The sequence below is a fragment of the Aotus nancymaae genome, unplaced genomic scaffold (genome assembly GCF_030222135.1).
Source record: "Aotus nancymaae isolate 86718 unplaced genomic scaffold, 86718_ANA_hifiasm-v0.15.2.pri h1tg000016l, whole genome shotgun sequence".
In the NCBI taxonomy this organism is placed as follows: Eukaryota; Metazoa; Chordata; class Mammalia; order Primates; family Aotidae; genus Aotus; species Aotus nancymaae.
Genome location: NW_026988428.1, coordinates 21,555,711 through 21,577,696, shown reverse-complemented (window position 1 = coordinate 21,577,696; position 21,986 = coordinate 21,555,711). Strand labels below are relative to the sequence as shown.

Here is a 21,986-nt window from a genome sequence, read left to right as displayed (position 1 = left end):
GAAATTATTCATGTAGTTTTAAAACACAATTAAAATTTTCAGTCAGGCTGAACTTTTGTGCACTTCCTCATGTATTCAAGAAGGCCCACCACTAATGTATTTAGATCTTAATATGATGGTTTTGATTCTCAAATCATTGTCCACCTCAAATAAAGATATAAGAAGTACTGCATATGGTTTCTGTAACAGCTAAATAGATTACTAGCATTATCCTTTAACTTCAAAAGTCCAACTCATGGTCAGGATTTTATTGATGGTATAGGAAGAAAAAAATAACCACTGTTGAAAAATAAATGAAAAACATTTTATTGAGTATTAATTTACACATGCAAATTAAAAGTGAATCTATATTAAGTTGACTATTCCACAATAAACACCTATGCAATGGGAATGATCAAAACTGACTACACAATACCAATATGTTTAATAAATTATCCAGATGTTTTTCCACAAATATTTGGATTACCTGAATTAGCTGATTCAACAAAAGTTAAATTTTGCTTTAATATGGTAGCAGTGGCCTGCTATGAAGAAAAACATATGAATAAAAACCCTGAATAGCATAGCCAAATCTTTCAAGAAACAAGTTCACCAAAGAAGTAGCATACACCTATTTGTTATCCAGAGGAGGAAACAAAACAAAACACAGGCACTTAATCAACATCCATCAAGTGATCATCACTAACATTCTATTATTACCAGAGCAACTGTCTATATGTGAACTGTAGATCAGAACAGACTTAAATGTCTAAAACCAGTAATCAATAATATATACAGAAATACTACCTTGAAGTCACATTTAAATACCATCAACAGTTTGGTGTATCTGATATACAATTAATTCATCACTGCTATAAATTCCTTAAAAGTGTTCTTTTCCCAATGTAACATTATCTTTTTTAAAAAAATGGCATATTTCCCAATATGCATCAGTTCTTTCACTCCACCATTCAGTAAACATTGTAGCAAATTAAATAGAACCTATTAACTAGATCTAAAAATAATGGCTAATTAACAGAAAAAAGTACTTCTGAGTGAACTAGTCAGATTAGACAGGCTAATGCGAAATAAGACTGCATTTTGTGTTACTGACATACACTATATAGATTGTACACTACTAGATGGAAGGTTGGTCCAAGTCCATTTATTTAAAGATTCTGTAATACCTATAACAGTATTTAATACAGCTCCTACATACAATATTCCTGTTACATAGACATAATTATTGTTAGTGAGGATAAGGATATGACTTTAACATGCAATGAGATTCTAGCTAAGTAAAGTAAAAACAATATGGGCTCAGGTTTTCTTAGGTAATATTAGTTCAAGTTTTTAAACTGGGACACAAGCTACTTCCATATACCCAGGAGAAACTTAGCATGGTGGGGAGGTGCCTTAGTTGATGTGCCTGATAAGCAAACTGTTAGTTGTCTATTAGTATTATGTTTTCAGCTTAACAACAAAAGAAAGGTGTCACATTACTTCTCAGATAAGTGATACCAAATACAATCTTGGGGATTATAATTGGGATTACAATCCCCTGGGATATGCCTTATTCATGAAAGCATAGTTCCAATGCAAAAGTCAAGTTTTATGATTACATATTAGGATAGTTTCAGATCCAATACAACAATGTCTAGCACTAACTTTTTAACATGTTAAAGTTCTGATTCCTGAATGTTTTTCTCACTTAGTATCTTCCCTCCAATGACAATCTGGTGTGTTTGGCTTCTTATGCTGAAAATATATGCCTGAACCCTGTAACAAGTTAACAAAATCATGAATAGCTATTAAATTAAGTGCCAGCACTACATGGAACTTACTGGTCACCAACTCAGAACCATAAAACTACATACACATGCAAAAAGAAAACTCCAAAGAGACTGAGCAAGGTGGCTCACACCTATAATCCCAGCACTTTGGGAGGCAGAGGTGGGTGGATCATGAGGTCAGGAGTTTGAGACCAGCCTGACCAACATGGTAAAAGCCCATCTCTGCTAAAAATACAAAATTAGCCGGGTGTGGTGGCGCATGCCTGTAATCCCAGCAACTTGGGAGGCTGAGGCAGGAGAATCGCTTGAACCTGCGAGGCAGAGGTTGGAGTGAACTGAGATCGTGCCATTGCACTCTAGCCTGGGCAACAAGAACGAAACTCTGTCTCAAAAAAAAAAAAAAAAAAAAAAAAACCCAAAGAAAACTATCACTGTACATATGAATACCATCTAGGATATGAGATCAATTACCAAATTCAAGGTCTCTGCTGTTTTGTCTTACAGTGTTGAATATGAACGTTTTTCTATTACACTGACTTGTATTATTTTCACCAAATTATTAATTGGACTCAAAATCTTACATTTTTATTTCTAATTATAAAATCCAGGTTAATCCAGAAAACATAAACCATATATAACTGAGGTAGGTTTTGTACCTTAAGAATACATTGCTTCTACCACAATTTAAAATTTTTAAAATTGAAGAAAAGAAAACTACATGCTCCATATACCTGCCTCTGATACTTAATTTTCTACGTTTGAAACTACTTGAACAAGTGTGACAGTGCTAATCTATTATATTTAGTAAATCCCTTAGTACCTAGAAATACACACCCAAAAGCCCTTCCCCCTTTATCTAATGGTAACTGTTGTATAATAAAATTACCAACTCTAGAAAGATGAAATAAAGATTACTATAGCAATTTTCAATTAATGCATTTTAGAAATCGAGGAAGCAAGTCATGTTCATTTTAAAGATGACCAACTTACTATTTTGAAAATGATCTTATAGACACATTAGAACTTTGGATGTGCTTTATTCTGTCATAGGTTCCCAGGAGATTTAAGAAATAGTATTTCTGAATAGGAATAATAACTTCACAAATACTATCACTTTATTGACAATAGGCAAGTTGTCTAGGGTAGTGCATATGTACTTAAAAACTACCTTCTAACAATCTCAACACTTTTAATAAATTTTCAGGGGAAACTGAAGCAGATCCTACTTTATTTTTCAATAGTCAGTGTAAAAATCTGTATGTAAAATAAATACATATTTTAAAGAGATGGGAGAAAGACTGCATGTGAAATGCTTTGCCTAAGTTGTAAGGATCCTGTCTTTATACTCAGTATCATTATGTTAAAAAGGCCAAAAAAATCACTACTAGAAATGTTCCCCAAAAACTGAAAGAAAAAAAAAATTTTTAAACAGTATTAAAAACTGATATAACATTTTAAAGTGAAGTGAAATGTTTTTAATGTTTTTATGAATTAATTAGAAAATTCAAAGTAATTATTTTAATAAAAACCCATATACTAATATATTTTAGGGTTGAATACTAACAGCATTTTCACAAGATCCAAAGTATGTATGAGTGGCATCCATACAATGGCAATAAGGACATGTATGCCACATAACTAAGGGTAATTAAAGATGAGTACAACCAAAGGTAGAAACTGTGCCTGGCATACCACCCTGTCATGTGGGCAGCAGATCACTGTTCCCATGCTGGGCAAGAGTCTCCAAGAAGGGAAGTCCTTATGCATTAATTCTGCAACTATATTAAATTAGGTAATCTAACATTAAACTTTTTCGTGAACAGTGAATATATATATATACATGGACATATGAAAACGGCCCTGGAGACCAGGTTAATCATTAAACTAAAAGGGGGGAAATGTTGGTAGATAAAATTATGTCAATTCCAGAGTTTTCAACGAAATAAAGATACAACAGCAGCTGCTTCAAAACTAGGCTATGATCAGAAACCTCAGATGATAACCTTTAAAAATTCTGGAGTCCAGAGTCTCAATCTAAACCTACATAGGAACTACAGCCAAGGAATTCTTTGTAAGTTTCTCAAGTGATTCTGATGATCAGCCAAGCTCGAAACTCCTGAACTGGGGAAGGCAGAGAGCCAGTCCAGGTAAATGTAGAGGCTTTTAGAATTCAACATCTGCTATTTATCATTTACTCCACATTTCCCCCCAGCTGTCTCACCTACTCTGTTTTTCTAAAAGTGAATAATAAAAGAGCTTGGCAAGTGAAGGAAAAAGTCAGTAGAGTACCCAAACTGGATGTGACTATATTCAAGCCACTTTCATATATTAACTAGATAAAAGGGTATCGTACTGCTGTTTGAAATTCAATCATCAGGCAAAAATTTCATAATGTTCATGTACTTTAAGGGAGGAGGGGGTTCTTAACATGAAAATGTAATATAAAACAATTCCAAGTAATAATATTTAATAGAAGATAAAGTTTGTATAATTCTTTAGAAGTAATTCTGTTTTAAAAATTTTAATGTTAGGAAGAAAATCCTCTAAATTTGAAATAGGAGAATATTCTCTCACAGGGAAAAACTGTGTCACAGTGTTATTCTTCAGCTTGGAAATTAGGCAAAGTATGTTAGTACTATTTCTGCTTACATACTGTTTTGTATAAATGTTTTAAGTATGAATAACATTTTGGTTTTGATTTTAATGCATATGCTAATATAATTAAAATATGGAATTTTCTTTTACGCTGACTTTGTACACTTTCCAGGCCTGAAGAGTAACTTTTAAAATATCCTATGTTCACTAGCAAACCTTGGAAAAATAAAAAAAGGTAGTACCTACATAAGAAATTTTACATTAAAATTACAATTGTATGTTTTTCAGGAGTTAAAGTGATTCAATTTTTCAATATTCAAACACAAAATAGTAAATTTTTATTTACTATAGCACAATTCAAGTATTCTCTTAAATTTATATTTAGTCAACTAGAACATGACAGTGACTTTATAAGAGCTTTGCTTTTAAAAGGTTACTTTATACAAAAGTATGACTGTATTATTCTAAATTGCTTAGAATATGTGGAAAGAACAAATGACAGTAGACAAAAACCTTTATGAGTGAGTCATAAACACACAAAAGGTTGCACACATCAGTAATAAGGCATTTGTTAAGTAACATCCCAAAAGTATTTGAACTCATGTAAACAACAACTATGTATATTCCTTTAGGGAGAAAATGTACTACCAAAGATAAAATACTCAAAAGCCTGTGACTTCAAACCATATATTAGTTGAATACCACACAAAACCAAAAAGGCATTACCTATCATTTAATAACTGAAAGATATTACTTATTTGTGAGATAAAAGGTTAATGCTTTTTTGAAACCAATAATGAAAGAGAAGTATTTTGAAAATAAACAACCGTTTTCTAGAAATAAATATACATGCTTAGTTATTTTAATGTATTGCAGCATAGGATATTGTTCTAGCATTGACCATAACATTCAGTAGTTTAAAATATTTTTTCAACATTGGGTCTTGAATCTTCTACCTTGTCAGCTGACCAACAACTTTCAAAAGAGTTTTATTTTCCTGCTTTAGTTGTTCATTTTCATCTTCTATGTCATCTAGGTCCTTAAAGAAAAAAAAATCATACTTTAAAAATACTTAAAAATATTCTAAGGGAGATGAAAACACTACACATTCAAAAATAATTCATACAACCAATTAATTTTGAAATGAGGGCAAGCTCTGAAAACAACTTTAGATGTAATTTGTCCCACCTAAAACGACCATCCATTACTTGAATATTTATTCTTACAACAAGTCTATAGGCCAACTCTTAAGATCTTTCAGCTTTTCAAAAGAAGCCAGAAGTCAGAATTTCAAAACTGTGAATCTTCCAATTTTCAATCATCATAAATAAGTTAGGTTTTTAGCTAAACAAACTCCACTTCCCTTCCCTAAAATTGAGGCTAAAAAAAACGTAGACATGCAAGCCATATGTGGTATTGAGCCCTAGGTTGCAACATTGTGTCAAATTAGGCATCAACAGATGCAGGTAAAAGTTCTAGATGCACTCCTACCACTTTGTCTGATCTTTAAAGGTGTGTGATGAGGATAACACTAGGGAGGTGACAAAACTGAGGCCTCGGAAAGGGTATCTGGAGAAATATTGAGTTGCTCTGGTTCAATTTATATGCTGGACTTTTTTCTATGACATTTTGAAGGAGAGGTTTTAGAGCTAAAAATAATTCAAAGCCACTAAATTAAGTATTCACTCTCCAGCTTAAAAAGCAGATGATCCAGCTCTTTTTCCCCTATATTAATCCTTGTCCCAAATACACAACCATCTGGTTAAAAACAATTCACTCTAGTTACAGTTACAAGAAACACTATTTCAAGACAGACTCTTTACTGTTAAAAAAAAAGCAGACATTTATAGATTTATCCTTGCAGTTTAAAATAATAAAGCTTGATGTCACCAATTTGAATCACTGCTGTAACAGCATTCTAATACATTCAGTATATTGCCTTTGGATAATTAGGTAAATGATTTTAAAATTTGCAAAATCAGAATTTGCATTTATTCACAAACTAAATGAATAATGTTGGAAAACATTTGTTAAAACAATTAAAAATACGGGATTTCTAAAATTACTACAATTGAAATCTACCTAAAATTCAGAATTAAATGATAAAACACATTCATGTACCATTATTAGATTATAAACTCTATAAGGGCAGGGGTTTTATTATTCTTATTAAGGACTACAGTGCCTAAGACAGTGCAAAGCCAACAAGGACATCAAAAATATTTGGAGAAACAGGCCAGGAGTGGTGGCTCATGCCTGTAATCCCAGCACTTGGGGAGGCCAGGGCAGGCAGATCTCTTGAGGCCAGGAGTTCAAGATCAGCCTGGCCAACATGGTGAAACCTTGTCTCTACTAAAAGTACAAAACTTAGCTGGGCATGGTGGCTCATGCCTGTAATATCAGCTACTCGGGAGGCTGTGGCAGGAGAACTGCCTGAACCCAGCAGGTGGAGGATGCAGGGAGCCGAGATCACACCACTCACTGCATTCCAGCCTGGGCAACAGAGTGAGACTCCGTCTCAAAAAAAAAAAAATTGCAGAAACAGATAACCTATAGAATGGGAGAAAATATTCACAAACTATGCATCCAACAAAGGCCTAATATCCAGAATCAATAGGGAACTTAAACCAACAAGGAAAGACGACACAATCCTATTAAAAAATGGGCAAAGGACATAAACAGACACTTCTCAAAAGAAGAAATATGGCCAATCATAGTGGCTCATGCCTGTAATCTCAGCACTTTGGGAAGCTGAGTCAAGCAGATCACTTGAGGTCAGAAGTTCAAGACCAGCCTGGCCAACATGGTGAAATCCCATCTCTACTGAAAATACAAAAATTAGATGGGCATGGTAGCACACGCTTGTAATTCCAGCTACATGGGGGGCTGAGGCAGGAGGATCACTTAAACTCAGGAGGCAGAGGTCGCAGTGAGCTGAGATTGCACCACTGTACTCCAGCCTGGGTGACAGAACGAGACTCCATCTCAAAAAAACAAAAACAAACAAAGCCCATTGATGATAGACTGGACAGGGAAAATGTGGCACATATACACCATGGAATACTATGCAGCCATCAAAAACGATGAGTTTGTGTCCTTTGTAGGGACATGGATGAACCTGGAAACCATCATTCTCAGCAAACTGACAAGAACAGAAAATCAAACACCGCATGTTCTCACTCATAGGTGGGTGTTGAACAATGAGAACACATGGACACAGGGAGGGGAGCATCACACACTGGGGTCTGTCAGGGGGAAATAGGGGAGGGACAGTGTGGGGTGGGGAGTTGGGGGGAGAGAGCATGGGGAGAAATGCCAGATATAGGTGATGGGGAGGAAGGCAGCAAATCACACTGCCACATTGAATATGCAACAATCTTGCATGTTCTTTACATGTACCCCAAAACCTAAAATGCAATAAAAAATAATAATAAATTAATTAATTAATTAAAAAAAAATTCGACCAGTGTTCCAGGAAAAGTAACTAAACCGAAAATAAAGTAGAATATTTACCAATGTAAAAACAAACAAACAAAACTAACCAAAAAAAAGGCATATAAGTGGCCAAGAAACATGAAAAAATACACAGTATCACTAATCAGAGAAGTGCAAGTCAAAACCACAATGAGATACAGCTCACACCAGTTGTGATGGTTAACGTGAAGTGTCTACTTGATTAGCCAGTCAAAAATGGCTATTATTAAAAAGTTAAAAAAAGCAACAGATGCTGGTGAGGCTGTGGAGAAAAGGGAATGCTTATACACTGTGGTGGGAATGTAAATTAGTCCAGCCACTGTAACAAGCAGTTTGAAGATTTCTCAAAGAACTTAAAACAGAGCTACCAAGACCCAGCAATCCCATTACTGCCATATACACAAAAGAAACGATTCTATCAAAGACATATGCATGTGTATGTTCAATGCTACACCATTCACAATAGCAAGGACATGGAATCAACCCAGGTGTCCATCAACGGTAGATTGAATAAAGAAAATGTGGTACATATATACTGTGGCATACTATAAAGCCACAAAAAAGAATGAAATCATGTCCTCTGCAGCAACACAGATGGAGATAGAGGCCAGAATCCTAAGCAAATTAACTCAAAATCAGAAAACCAAATACTGCATCTTCTCACTTATAGAGCTAAGCATTGAGCACACATGGATATAAATATGGGAACAACAGACACTGTGGACTACTAAAGGGTAGAGGAAGGTGGCATGGGTTTAAAAAAGCTACCTGTCAGGTATTATGCTCACTACCAGGGTAATGGGATCTGTATTCCAAACCTCATAATCACAAAATACTTCATGTAACATATCTGCAGAGGTATCCCCTGTATCTAAAATACAAGGTGAAATTTTTTTAAATTTGCAGAATTTCTTAGATCAAATTCTAGGATCAATAGAGGAGTACTTGTGTTGGAACCTAAGATGAAAAGCAGTCCATAAAAAGTGGAAAGACTTAAAATACCTGAAGTCAAATACTGGCTCAGCTGATTACTCTAAATGACTTTGAGCAAGTTAAATTCTGAGTTCCACTGTCCTCATCTACAATCTATAGTTAATGCCTCAGAGCTTTATTAGGACAAGTCTGCATATAATGAAGCTTCTCTATTTTTTCTTCTTTCATAGTTGGAGTTGAGATTATTGTAATTATTAAAAAGTTAAAAAACAACAGATGCTGGTGAGGCTGTGGAGAAAAGGGAATGCTTATACACTGTGGTAGAAATTTGGATAGGAGATTTGCTAGTTTTCCCTGAGCAGACTTATTCTTTACTCCATCTTAGCTAAAAGCCTTCTAAAAGGCAAAATTATGGAGTCTTTTCTCATCATTGTTACCTAATAAGCAATTATAACTGCTTCTTAAGCAGCAAATAAATTCTGGGGCTGAAAACAAAAAAGGGAGCTAGCTACAAAGAATATAGAGCTTAGGCTAAACCTAAAGTTGGGGATGCATTAAGTATAACTGGAGAAAAAAAGTGGTGAAAATACACAGACATCCAGAATTTCTTATAGTGATAAAGTATCAATTTTAGAAACAGGCATGCTGGCTCATGCTTGTAATCCTAGCACTCTGGGAGATCGAGGCAGGTGGATCATCTGAGGTCAGGAGTTTGAGACCAGCCTGGCCAACATGGTGAAATTCTGTCTTTTCTAAAAATACAAAAATTAGCTGGGCGTAGTGGCATGTGCCTATAGTCCTAGCTACTCAGGAGGCTGATGCAGGAGAATCACTTGAACCTGGGAGGCGGAGGTTGCAGTGAGCCGGGATCACACGCCACAGCAGTCCAGCCTGGGCAACAGAGTGAGACTCCATCCCAAAATAATAATAATAATAATAGAATAATAAAATAATATAATAATAAAAATAATAAAATAAAATATTTTTATATTTATAAATATAAAATATAAATATAAAAATAAAATAATAAAATAAATAAAAATAAAATAAAATAATAATAATAATAATAATAATAATAAAAGTACCAATTTTCGTTATTTCTTTCTTTTTTCTTTTCTTTTTTTTCCCGACGGAGTCGTGCTCTTGTTGCCCAAGGCTGAAGTGCAGTGGTGTGATCTCATCTCACTACAACCTCTGCCTCCTGGGATCAAGCCATTCTCCTGACTCAGCCTCCGGAATAGCTGGGATTACAGGCGCCTGCCACCACACCTGGTTAATTTTTTTTTGTATTTTTAGTAGAGACAGGGTTTTGCTATGTTGGCCAGGCTGGTCTCAAACTCCTGAACTCAGGTGATCCGCCCTCCGCAGCCTCCCAAAGTGCTGGGATTATAGGCATGAGCTGTTAGTGCCTGGCCAATTTTAGTTATTTCCTGAGGCAATTCTGTGCCAGTGCCCTTACATATGGGGATCAAGTGCCTGTCACCTCCAGACTTTAACAAAACATAGAACAAATCCATAAACCAATCTATCCCCAAAAGAATAAAATTAAGTGAACTAAACTGATAACTGCCTAAAGGAAATCAGTTTATGGAAGAAAATAATAGTTCTTATTACTACAAATTAGTATTTCACTAACAAAAGCACAAAGTAAATAATGCAATTAACAATTTCTTCATATTTATATATTTTCATCCAATTGCCAAAAAAATTCTCCAAATCTGAAATATGGTAAAATACTCACTCTATTTAATAAATCAATTTCTTCTTTGAGTTTTCCAATCATTTCCTCTTTATCTTGCATCAGTCTCACAAGTCTTAGATTTTCTTGTCTTTCTCTTACTACTTCCTGGTAGATACAATTACAAAACAGTAATTAAGAAGTAACTGGTCATTTATAATCTTCCTAAATGGCATACATCTGCCAAGTTCGGTAAAATGTATTACACGCATTAAGATTTCCAATGAATTCCTTAAGATATTTGGTGAAGGAACAAAGATCCCACCACAAAAGGAATCGGAGAATGAGGGGAATATAGGAGCTGTTAGGATGCTCCTGAGTAAACCTATGTTCATATAAGTCTTTAACAAACCTAATATAATAGACTCAATGATTTAACCCCCTTTTTTTTTGAGACAGTGTCTCCCTCTGGTCGCTGAGGCTGGAGTGCAATGGCGTGATCTTGGCTAACTGCAACCTCCACCTCCTGGGTTCAAGCCATTCTCCTGCCTCAGCCTCCCGAGTAGCTGCGATTAGAGGTACGTGTCACCATGCCTGGGTAATTTTTCTATTTTTAGTAGAGATGGGGTTTTGCCATGTTGGTCAGGCTGGTCTTTAACTGCTGACCTCAAGTGATCTGCCCACCTCGGCCTCCCAAAGTAATGATTACAGGCGTGAACCACTGTTCCCAGCCTATGATTTAACTTCTTTAGCTTATCACCACTGTAAGTTATGAACTACCTAATTTCTTAATGGGTATCTTCTTTGAAATAATTCAAAGTTAATTTTTTTTTAAAGTACAAAGTTTAAGAAAAGGAGAGGGCCCAACAGAAACTCTAAACAGAAAAACAATGGTCCTCAATTTTACCTCTGGCTCTGCCAGTTAACTAATAATGGATTAAAAGAAGAAACTAAAATAGATTACTGATTTTTAATTTTTTTTTTTTTTCTTTAAACAATGCAACACCTTTTTCAAAGAAACCTTATTTAGAATCCAGAGCATCAGACTTGGTGAGCCACCTTGGGGGCAAAAGGGAAGCAGAGCCAAAAAGGCCTTGCCCAGAACTTGGCTTCTTTCCTACTAAACTTCCCAGAGAGCAACCAACCATCCCTATCCCTTAGCAGCTGCCAACTATTAGCAACTCAATCCAAACTCTTGTGGAACTCAAGAAACCTTTCTGGGTAACTCCCTTCAAAACTATTAGATTACATATTGTCTAAAGCTTTTAATTTAAAATTAATGAAATAATAGGCTGGCAACAGTGGCTCATGCCTGTAATCCCAGCACTTTGGGAGGCCGAGGCAGGTGGATCACCTGAGGTTAGGAATTCAAGACCAGCCTGATCAACATAGTGAAACCTCGTCTCTAATAAAAATACGAAGAAAATTAGCCAGGCTTGGTGGCGCATGCCTGTAATCCCAGTTACTTGGGAAGCTGGGGCAGAAGAATCGCTTGAACCTGAGAGTTGGAGGTTGTAGTGAGCCGAGACTGCGCCATTGCACTCCAGCCTGGGCAATGAGAGTGAAACTCTGTCTCAAAAATAAATAAATAAAAACAAATGAAATAATAATTCTGAAAAGAAACTACTGCTAAAGCTTAGAAATGTGACCTCAAAATAATCAGAAATGTTATAAAATAGAAACAAGTTTGAAAAATTGTTTCTTTATATAACATATAAATTAGATCTTTTATAGAGAATAATCTTAAGTAAAACAAAACACATTTTCAATAATTACAAAAGAAGTCAACACCATTACTATTTTTAAGGGTTGAATGTCTATGGCACAAACCTGAGACCCTATGCTTAATAAATTTATGCCAATAGTCATCTGAATTGTACTGAGACACTTTTAAACAAGCATATTCTTATACAAAATTTTTTCAAATAGCAAAGATGGACCTAACTCAGATTTACTCCTATAATTTGTAAAGTTACAAATGAAAATCTGTTCAGACAATATAATAAATACACAGTAGTATATATTGCCAGCTCAGACTTCTAACCACTTCAAAAACAAGGACTGTAATACATTAAAGGTAACACTTGCAGAATAGAAGTGCACATATTAAATATTAAAGAATATTATTTCTTTTCCCACTCAGTTGCTATGAAACTAAAAAAAAGAATTCTAATGGTATATTAATTTCATCACTCTTAAAAAACTTATAATCCATACCTTTTCAAGATCTTCAATTTTCTTTTCCAATGTGCTACTTGAAACCAGATTACCTGAAACATTTGCATCCCTGTTATACCTAGGGAACCCACTTCTATCTGTTCGAGGATATCTACTTGAGACTTCTTCTTCAGAGACACTGGTTGTGCTGTGGAAATATAAACATTTTATAAAAATCCCTTAGTATTCAACAAGAAAAATGTCAAGAATATTTTCTATTCAACTTAAAAAAATTAACATTCCCCAAGGACATATGGTTATAAGAGCAACTTATTTGTAACTGTAGAAGTTAATCATTATTCCAACACAATGAAAAAATGTAAAAGTAACATTAATTCTTTTAGCCAAGATCTACTGAGTAGCTGCTAAGTAATGCACTGTTCTGGATACTGAATATGTAACAGCAAACACACACATGGACTCTGCCTTTCATAGAGCTTTCAGTTAAGAGAGAATATAATAATAAAGCAAGATGATCATTAAAATAAGGTCAGTGACGGATACTATGAGAACTATGACAGGATAGATCTCCCAGATTATTATTATTATTTTGAGATGGGGTCTCACTCTTGCCACCCAGACTGGAATGCAGTGGTACAATCATGGCTTACTGCAGCCTCGACTTCTTGGGCTCCAACAATCCTCCCATCTCAGCCTCCTGAGTAGCGGGGACTACAGGCATGTGGTCATCACACCTGGTGAATTATTTTGTATTTTTTTCAGGGACAGGGTTTCACCATGTTGTCCAGGCTGGACTCAAACTCCTGGGCTTAAGCAATCCACTCACCTCAGCCTCCCAAAGTGCTATGATTACAGGTGTGAGCATCTGTGCCTGGCCTAGATCTCCCAGACTATCTGTGTTGAAAAACCTCTTTCCTTTTTCAAAATGCCAATCTTTCATGGACCAATACTTTTATAAAGTAAAATAAAAATGAACTGCTGGAAAAATAAAAGTTTAAAAGGTCATACAAAACACAAGTCCAAATGTTTTATTAGATTCAGACCCATAACATTACAAATAGAAAAAAAGAAAAGAATTACATAAAGTGGCAAATTCTCCACTATAGGTATGCATACAGGCAATTAATACAGAAAACTGCTACCACACTGATCATGTCGTGCCATAATTCTAATTGAATCAAAAGTTCTAAGTAAAACAGCAATTCTTTGAACACCAATTCATATCCTCTGAACTAACAGCACGTCAGTATTTCAAGTTTTTAATGTAACAAATGAGTTTGCTGTATTATTACTCCATTAAAAATTACCCCCAAACTTACACACATTTTTTTTTTTTTTTTGAGACGGAGTCTTACTGTCACCCAGGCTGGAGTGCAATGGTGTGATCTCAGTTCACTGCAACCTCCGCCTCCCGGGTTCAAGCAATTCTCTGCCTCAACCTCCCAAGTAGCCTGGGAACTACAGACGCGCATCACCACACCCAACTAATTTTTGTATTTTTAGTAGAGATGGGGTTTCACCATGTTGGCCAGAATGGTGTTGATCTCTCAACCTCGTGATCCGCCCACCTTGGCCTCCCAAAGTGCTGAAATTGGAATTACAGGTGTGAGCCACCTATCAAAGTTTCTGTTGGTCAGGAAACACAGAAGCAGCTTAGGTGGGTGATGATTCAAGGCTTCTCCTGAGCTTTTAATCAAGATATTGGTTGAGGCTTCATTCACTGGAAGGCTTAACTGGGCTGGAGAATCTGCTTCTAAGCTCACTCACATGAGCGATAACAAGGGCCTCAGTTCCTCACTATGTTGGCCTCTCTGTTGGCCAGTTCATTACATGGCAGCTGGCTTCCAGAGACAAAGTGACAGAGCAACTGAGACAGAAACTGCAGTGTCTTGTCATAACAGAACCTAAAAAGTGATACACTATCACACTGACCTTATTCTATTGTTCACACGTATCAACCTGGTATAACATATAAGAGGATTATACAAGGTGTAAACATCAGGAGGTAGGGTTCATTGGGGGCTGTTTTGAAAGCCAGTTACCACATTTGTTAATCTAGGTTGGACTGATGACAATGCTATTCACAAGGAATATGTATATCTAAACTATTTCTGTGTTTTGTTTTAATAGCACTCAGAGAAAATAGTCTCAAAGGACAGAAATAGGAGTGATTTTAATGCAATTCCAGCAAGCTTATTAAATAAATAATGCAATTCCAGCAAGCTTATAAATAAAAACTTTTATTTAAAATGCAGAAAATTTGCTTTTCAAAATTTGTTTTTAATCTTTTACTGACTGGTATTCAGTTCCAATAATTTATCCATTAAATTTACAGTTAAATGTAAAGTGACTTCTGGTTTTAAAAAATTGATTCCTCGTCTATGAATTTCTTACCCATGGATTTTCTTTTGATAGAAAATAAAAGGGTCCTATCAAATTTGTAATCTTTTCAAATGTGCAATACCAAGATCATCACCTACTTTACTGATAACTGTTACTATATCGTAGAACCCTTTACAATAAGCTAAGGTAACTTTCTCCTCAAATATCCAACTTCCATTTTCATGACCTGATCTTATCTGCCTTTAGAAAGCCTTTGACATTCCTTCTTTGCATGGAAAGCTAAGATCACTTAAAAAAGAAAAAAAGAATAAGGCTATCAGACAAATAAGTCTAACTCACATATTTTAAAAGGTGGGGACCAAACTGGTTTCTTATCTTGCAAAAACACCAAGAGTTCATCTCAAAGTTCAAATACTTTTGACTGAAAGGTTACTTTGACGACCAATGTACACCCTAGCGTATGATAACAGTTGATCAGCTCAACTCCCAAACTACGATATGTAATTTTTTAGAAACCTCAAATTTAATGAATTAGTGTCTGTTAATTCACACTTTTAGTGAACTATACTGTTAATTCAGCTGATATAGCAAGAACACTGTGTAGTTCAGCTGACAACGCAAGACTTTCTCAATGAAAGCAGCAGGACGCTGATTTACATTCTGGTACAAGCTTCAGCACGTTTTTCTTATACCATGCCTGCATAATTAGAATATACTCCTACAAAAGTAAAGCAAAACTCCAAACCACATTTGTTGATATTGTAACCCTTTGCAAGTGTTACATACTTCAGAGCGAGCTGTATTTGTCAGCAATGAAGCTGAAAAATAAATTCTTATTTCCTATCATTGTCTGTTAGCATAACCAATGTGCTCATCAAATTGTAACAAAAACTCCTTTGCTATCCTTATTTGTCTGAGAGTTAGTCTTCTGTATCACTATCCTGTTCCTAAATACATCAAACTATGGCATTGCTGAAAAGTGGTAAGTGAACTATCTTCTTTACTACAGATTCATCCAACATTTCCAAGTAAACATATTTTGTCATTTGTATGCAGCTTTTTAATGTTAGCAACCTCAGGTGAGACTATCAGAAACCCCCAAAATACTAATGATTACATGTGAAATCCTGAACATCCGCTCCTGTCACCTTTGTAATATTCTTTCTTTCAAATAATGAATTTGGTTTTGAACATATTTGATGAATTGGTCTTGAACATATCATGCCTACAAATGCCAATTAAATTTAGATCATTTTATATTGTTTCATTAGCCAGTGTATCTCCAAACAACCCATTTTGCACTGTGACCATCAATTATGGCTAAAAACTAAACATAAGACACATAGTACTTTCCAAGAAAAGTAGTACAAACTCTTTTATTTATATCTCTTTGAAATCACTTCCTTTGTCATCTGGTTTACTACTGCTATTCCATTCAAAAAAGTTCAGTAAATTCTGTTTTGTCATCAGTAAATCAGACTTAAAAATAAATAAATTTTGCTTCCAGGATTTAAATACTTGTAAAAGAAAAAGATTTTTACATTTTATTTTTATTTACTATATATTTTAAAATTATTTATGGGACAAGAATAAGCATGATTATGATATTTTAAAAATAAATGCTTTGCTTTTTTTTTTTTTGAGACAGAGTCTTGCACTGTCACCCAGGCTGACATAGAGCGGTGCCATCATGGCTCACTGCAACCTTGAAACCTCAAAACTCCTGGGGCTCAAGTGATCTTCCCACTTAAGCCTCCCAAGTAGCTGGGACTACAGGCATATGCTACCATACCTGGCTAATTTCTTTTCTTTTCTTTTTTTTTTTTGAGCAGAGATATGTCTTACTACGTTGACCAGGCTGGTCTCGAACTTCTGGCTTCAAGCTATCCTCCTGCTTTGGTTTCGGGATTACAGGCATGAGCCAGCGACATTTTAATTCTTATACATTTTGGATTACAAATGACTAACTTCAAAGTTTCACACATTTTAACAGTCCGGCTGGGCATGATTAGCATGCAACTCACCATGGCACTTGAACTAGTCTACGTCCTGTTTACAGAGTAATCCATGATTATGCACTTGGATGTGATGATGACAAGTCAAAATGCAATTCTAGTTTCTAAATGCTTATTCTCAAGTTCTTTTCTTGTCTTGGACTGACAACAAACAGTTCCAGGACTATACTTTGAGTACCACTATGTTAGAGAAGGTTGAAACTTAATAAAAAGGACAAGAATGTGCAAAAATCCAGAAACTGTGGCCCATTTGAGAAACAGAGAGGTTCAATACGGCCAAAGTATGGAGTGTAAACGTAAGAGAAATAAAATACGAGGCTGGAAAAGAAAGCAGGAAACTTGTTTTTTTTAAAGAGACAGCATCTCACTTTGTGGCCCAGGCTGGAGTGCAGTGGACAATCATAGCTCACTGTAAACTCAAACTCCTGGGCTCAAGCAATCCTCCCGCCTCAGCCTCTGGAGTAGCTACATGTGCAACCATGCCCAGGTAATTTTTTTTTTTTTTTTTTCTAAATACAGAGTCTTACTCTGTCACCCAGGCTGGAGTGCAATGGCATGGTCTCAGCTCACTGCAACCTCCACCTCCCAGGTTCAAGTGATTCTCCTGCGTCAGTTTCCCAAGTAGCTGGGACTACAGGTGTGGGCCACCACACCTGGCTATTTTTGTATTTTTAGTACAGACAAGGTTTCACTATGTTGGCCAGGCTGGTCTCCACTACGTTGGCCAGGCTGGTCTCAAACTCCTGACCTCATGATACACCCACCTCATTCTCCCAAACTGCTGGGATTGTAGGCATGAGCCACCATGCCTGGCTATGCCCAGCTAATTTATCTTATTATTTTGTTTCTGAAGTTAGATCTTGCTACGTTACCCAGGCTGGTCCTGAAGTCCTGGCCTCAAGCGATCCTCCTGCCTCAGCCACCCGAAGTGCTTGGATTAGAAGTCTGAGCTACCCCTGAAAGCTATTTTATGGAAGAATTTAAACTAAGGGCCTCCAACTATTATTCATAATTACATACCCATGTTGGTATGTATGTTTACTTATCTACTATTTTTATAGGATTTACAATATGACAATATAAAATAATCGCCTGTATACCAAAAACAGAGCATATAAAATATGAAAAAGACTAAAATTTGATTTACGGTACAAAACTTTGTTCTCACAAATATTTTAAATGAAAGGATAATTGAATATGCTTCATTATTTCTGAAAATCTTTACACTGTGTGATACAGAGATTCAAAGATTTAATTCTAACATCAGTTTGAACATTTTATTTTTAATGGCTTTCAAAGCAGAAAGGATGCCTTACAACAAAAATGAGAATATTTTAAAGGTTTCACTTAAAACCTCAAAATCAGTATAATAATTTTTCTTAATTTATGAGAACAGATTTGATTTTGTATAGCTTACCAGCTGAACAATGTTATCTTATCTGCAGTTAGACACTTGCCTTGATTTTCTCCATAAATTCCCTAATCCAGACTCACGTATTTTGTGAGTCATAGTTAAAGTAAATAATTCATAAGTCCATGTAGGTGGACATTCAAATTATAGTATTTTATAACATGCAGAAAATGAACAAAGTATGCTTCCCTCAGGACACCTTTAGTACCAAATGACCACCTGATATATAGTGCAAAGAAGGAATGACTAAATGACTATTATACAGTAATAGCTTTTAATAAATGCCTTAGTGTTTTTAAAATAAAAAGAGAAATATGGGTAAAAATTCTAATATTTTCCTCCTGCACCCTAGCAGATTATCTTGCATATCACCCCACTTTGGAGATCACTGATTCAGACTCTACTTAAAGGTAATGGTAAGCTATTAAAGCAGGGAAAGTAACAGTATCATTTTTATAAAATATACTGGAGATGAGATAAACTGGAGACAGGGAGGCCAGTGTGGAGGCTATTGTAATCACCTATGCAAGAGATGATGGTGTCCTAGATTGGCGTGATGGCAAAGAGATACTCAGAAGATAAACTCAACAAGCCTTGGTGAATGAATGGATATGGGCGAGATAGTGAGGGAAAAAAAGTAAGTGCCATAAATAATGTCCTGGTTACTGACTTGAGCAAAAATAGATGTTGATGTCAACTACTGAAATCCATCAGGTTTCACAAGCTTACTTTTGAAAATGCTTAGTTTAGTATGCTTCTGAGATATCTAAAAGCAGATATTTAATAGCTGTTGATTATATAGGTATGAAGCTAATGATGTGAAGGCATCAGCCTTACGTACAGATAGTAATTGAAGTCATTGGAGTGAATAAAATTTCTAGCACAAATAACAAAACCAAAAGAGAATAAAGTCTAAGATTAACAGCTGAACAGGCTGAGCATGGTGGCTCATGCCTGTAATCCCAGCACTTTGGGAGGCCACGGCAGGAGGACTGCTTACATTCAGGAGTTCAAGACCAATCTGGACAACATAATGAGACCCTATCTCTATAAAAATAAAAATAAAAAATTAGCCAGGTATGTTCCTGTAGTCCCAAAGCACTTGGAACTTGGGAGGCTAAGGCAGGAGGATTGCTTGAGCCCAGGAGGTTCTTGACCCCAAGGACCTCACTCACTTGAGGTCAAGGTTGCTTGACTCCAAGAGATCACTCACTTGAGGCTTCAGTGAGTGATCTCTGCAGTGAGTGATCACACCACTGCACTCGCCCTGGGCGACACAGTGAGACCCTGTAAAAAGAAACAAAAAAAAAAAACACAAAAATCAAGTAATAGCAATACATAAAGAGGTACAGGAAAGAAAGAACTACAAATAAGACTAGGAAATATCAGCAAAGGGGTAAAAAGAAAATCACTAAAGCCATGCTATATTTTATAGAAGGTATCACTAAAGCCATACTATATTATAGAAGAGCATTAGAACCATTTCAAAGGATCCATTTTTCACAAAAAAAAGAAGTCCAACTTTCTGGATCCATCCATGACTTTTTAGGTAGAAACTATAATGATGACAGCTACAAACAATCCATCTAGAAATACGGATATCCCTTAGTAGTCGTGTATTTGCTCGATGAACAAGTTTAAAACAATACTTCAAAAAAGTTTAACCTATTAACAAGTTTCGAAACCTTCCATCTTAGGCTTGTCAATACATAAATGGCATCATTATACAATTTTTTTGTTGTTGTTTGAGAGAGTTTTGTTCCTGTTGCCCAGGCTGGAGTGCAATGGCACTATCTTGGCTCACTGCAACCTCTGTCTCCTGAGTTCAAGCGATTCTCCTGCCTTAGCCTCTCAAGTAAACAGAATTATAGGTACCCACTACCACACCCAGCTAATTTTTAGTATTTTTAGTAGAGATAGAGTTTCACCATGTTGACCAGGCTGGTCTCAAACTACTCACCTTAGGTGATCCACCTACCCTGCCTCCCAAAGTGCTGGGACTACAGGTGTGAGCCACTGCACCTGGACTTCATTATGTGAATTTAAAGCCAGGAGTAATTATTAGTGAAAAACAAAATCATTACTTCATTCCCAATACATATTATGTTTTTAGGGAATACTGTCATAATTGTGAGGAATTGTGTTGCTTGATCTTATTGCCAAATTTAGCTGTTTAACCTATTTTGAAGGCCAGATATACGCAGTGCAAAATACTCAGAATAAAAGATTGCTTCATTAACTCCAAAATGTTTATAACATTCTACTTAGGAATGTTAACACAAATCTCTAATATGATCCAAAAAGAATCTTCCCTTTGCTCTTAGCTATGAAGACATGAACTATAATGCTCAGAAAAGGGAAAAGAAACAGTTTCATCAAAGATAAATGCCACCCCTTACTGGAAGTTCTCCCCTTCTGGGAATTTTAGCATCTTATGTGGAAAGACCAGGGGGTGCTATGTTGGGAAAAATTATACTATTATTCTAAAACTATCATGAGAATCAGATTGGCAGCATTAAGAGATTATAGCTAGAGGAATTTTCCACTAAAATAGACATTATAAAGCTTAGCACAATCCCAGCACTTTGGGAGGCCGAGGCGGGTGGATCACAAGGTCAAGAGATCAAGACCATCCTGGTCAACATGGTGAAACTCCGTCTCTACTAAAAATACAAAAAAAAATTAGCTGGGCATGGTGGTGCATGCCTGTAATCCCAGCTACTCAGGAGGCTGAGGCAGGAGAATTGCCTGAACCCAGGAGGCGGAGGTTGCAGTGAGCCAAGATCGTGCCATTGCACTCCAGCCTGGGTAACAAGAGCGAAACTCCGGCTCCAAAATAAATAAATAAATAAAGCTTAGCAATGAGAAGAAATACAACACTCAATGGCAAATCCTACTTTTAGAATAAGTACCAAATACTCAGAAGTACAGGATATATTCTGAAATTCCTAAATAACCAACAAGTACATGACTGGCTTCCATCCTCTTAGTATCTTTCACTGCCCTTTCACTCCCACTCCTTGAAACAGCTCCTTGCTCTGTGTAGGGTTTCTCTCTCTTCTTCCTTTAAGTACAAACATACACATAAACACAAACACCAACAACTAAAAATCAAAATCAACTCTCATTATTAAACTCTCATAACTTTATTAAAATTATGATACATATTTATAACAGAAAACATAAATGAGTGTCACCGGTAATTCCACTAACCCAGAGATAATGTCCATCAACATTTTATAACATATTAGTAAATTTTTAGCCTTTTGGATTAGATTCCTTTTAAAAATCTTATGAAAAATATGTATCTTCTCCCAGAAAAATAAACATTATCTTATTTTACACAAAATTTTAGCAGTTTATCACATGAATAAGCTGGACAATTATACTGAGAAAATACTTCAAATACATTATAATACTTTGTTTTGTATCATACTTTTTTGTAATATGCTCTCTCCTCCATTTTACATAAACAGGTATTAATTTTCTTATGTAATATTTTTCTGTAGCATCATTTTAATGGCTGCATTATAACTTTATAGCAATATATTATAGTTTTTAATCTATCGCATTAAAAATTTAAGTTG

At 35.6% G+C, this 21,986-nt stretch overlaps 1 protein-coding gene across 1 annotated transcript in view; it reads right to left on the bottom strand.

Moving 5' to 3' along the window:
- Positions 1 to 282: 282 nt before the first annotated feature.
- PAWR (pro-apoptotic WT1 regulator) overlaps positions 283 to 21,986 on the bottom strand; it is a 107,643-nt gene continuing 85,939 nt past the window's right edge. The window contains exons 4-6 of the mRNA XM_012442035.2: positions 12,670 to 12,817; positions 10,516 to 10,620; positions 283 to 5,406 (exon numbers count right to left, since the gene is read on the bottom strand). Of these exons, the coding sequence (XP_012297458.1) occupies positions 5,320 to 5,406; positions 10,516 to 10,620; positions 12,670 to 12,817 (340 nt within the window). The 3' untranslated portion in view covers positions 283 to 5,319. The remainder of the gene's footprint in view (positions 5,407 to 10,515; positions 10,621 to 12,669; positions 12,818 to 21,986) is intronic.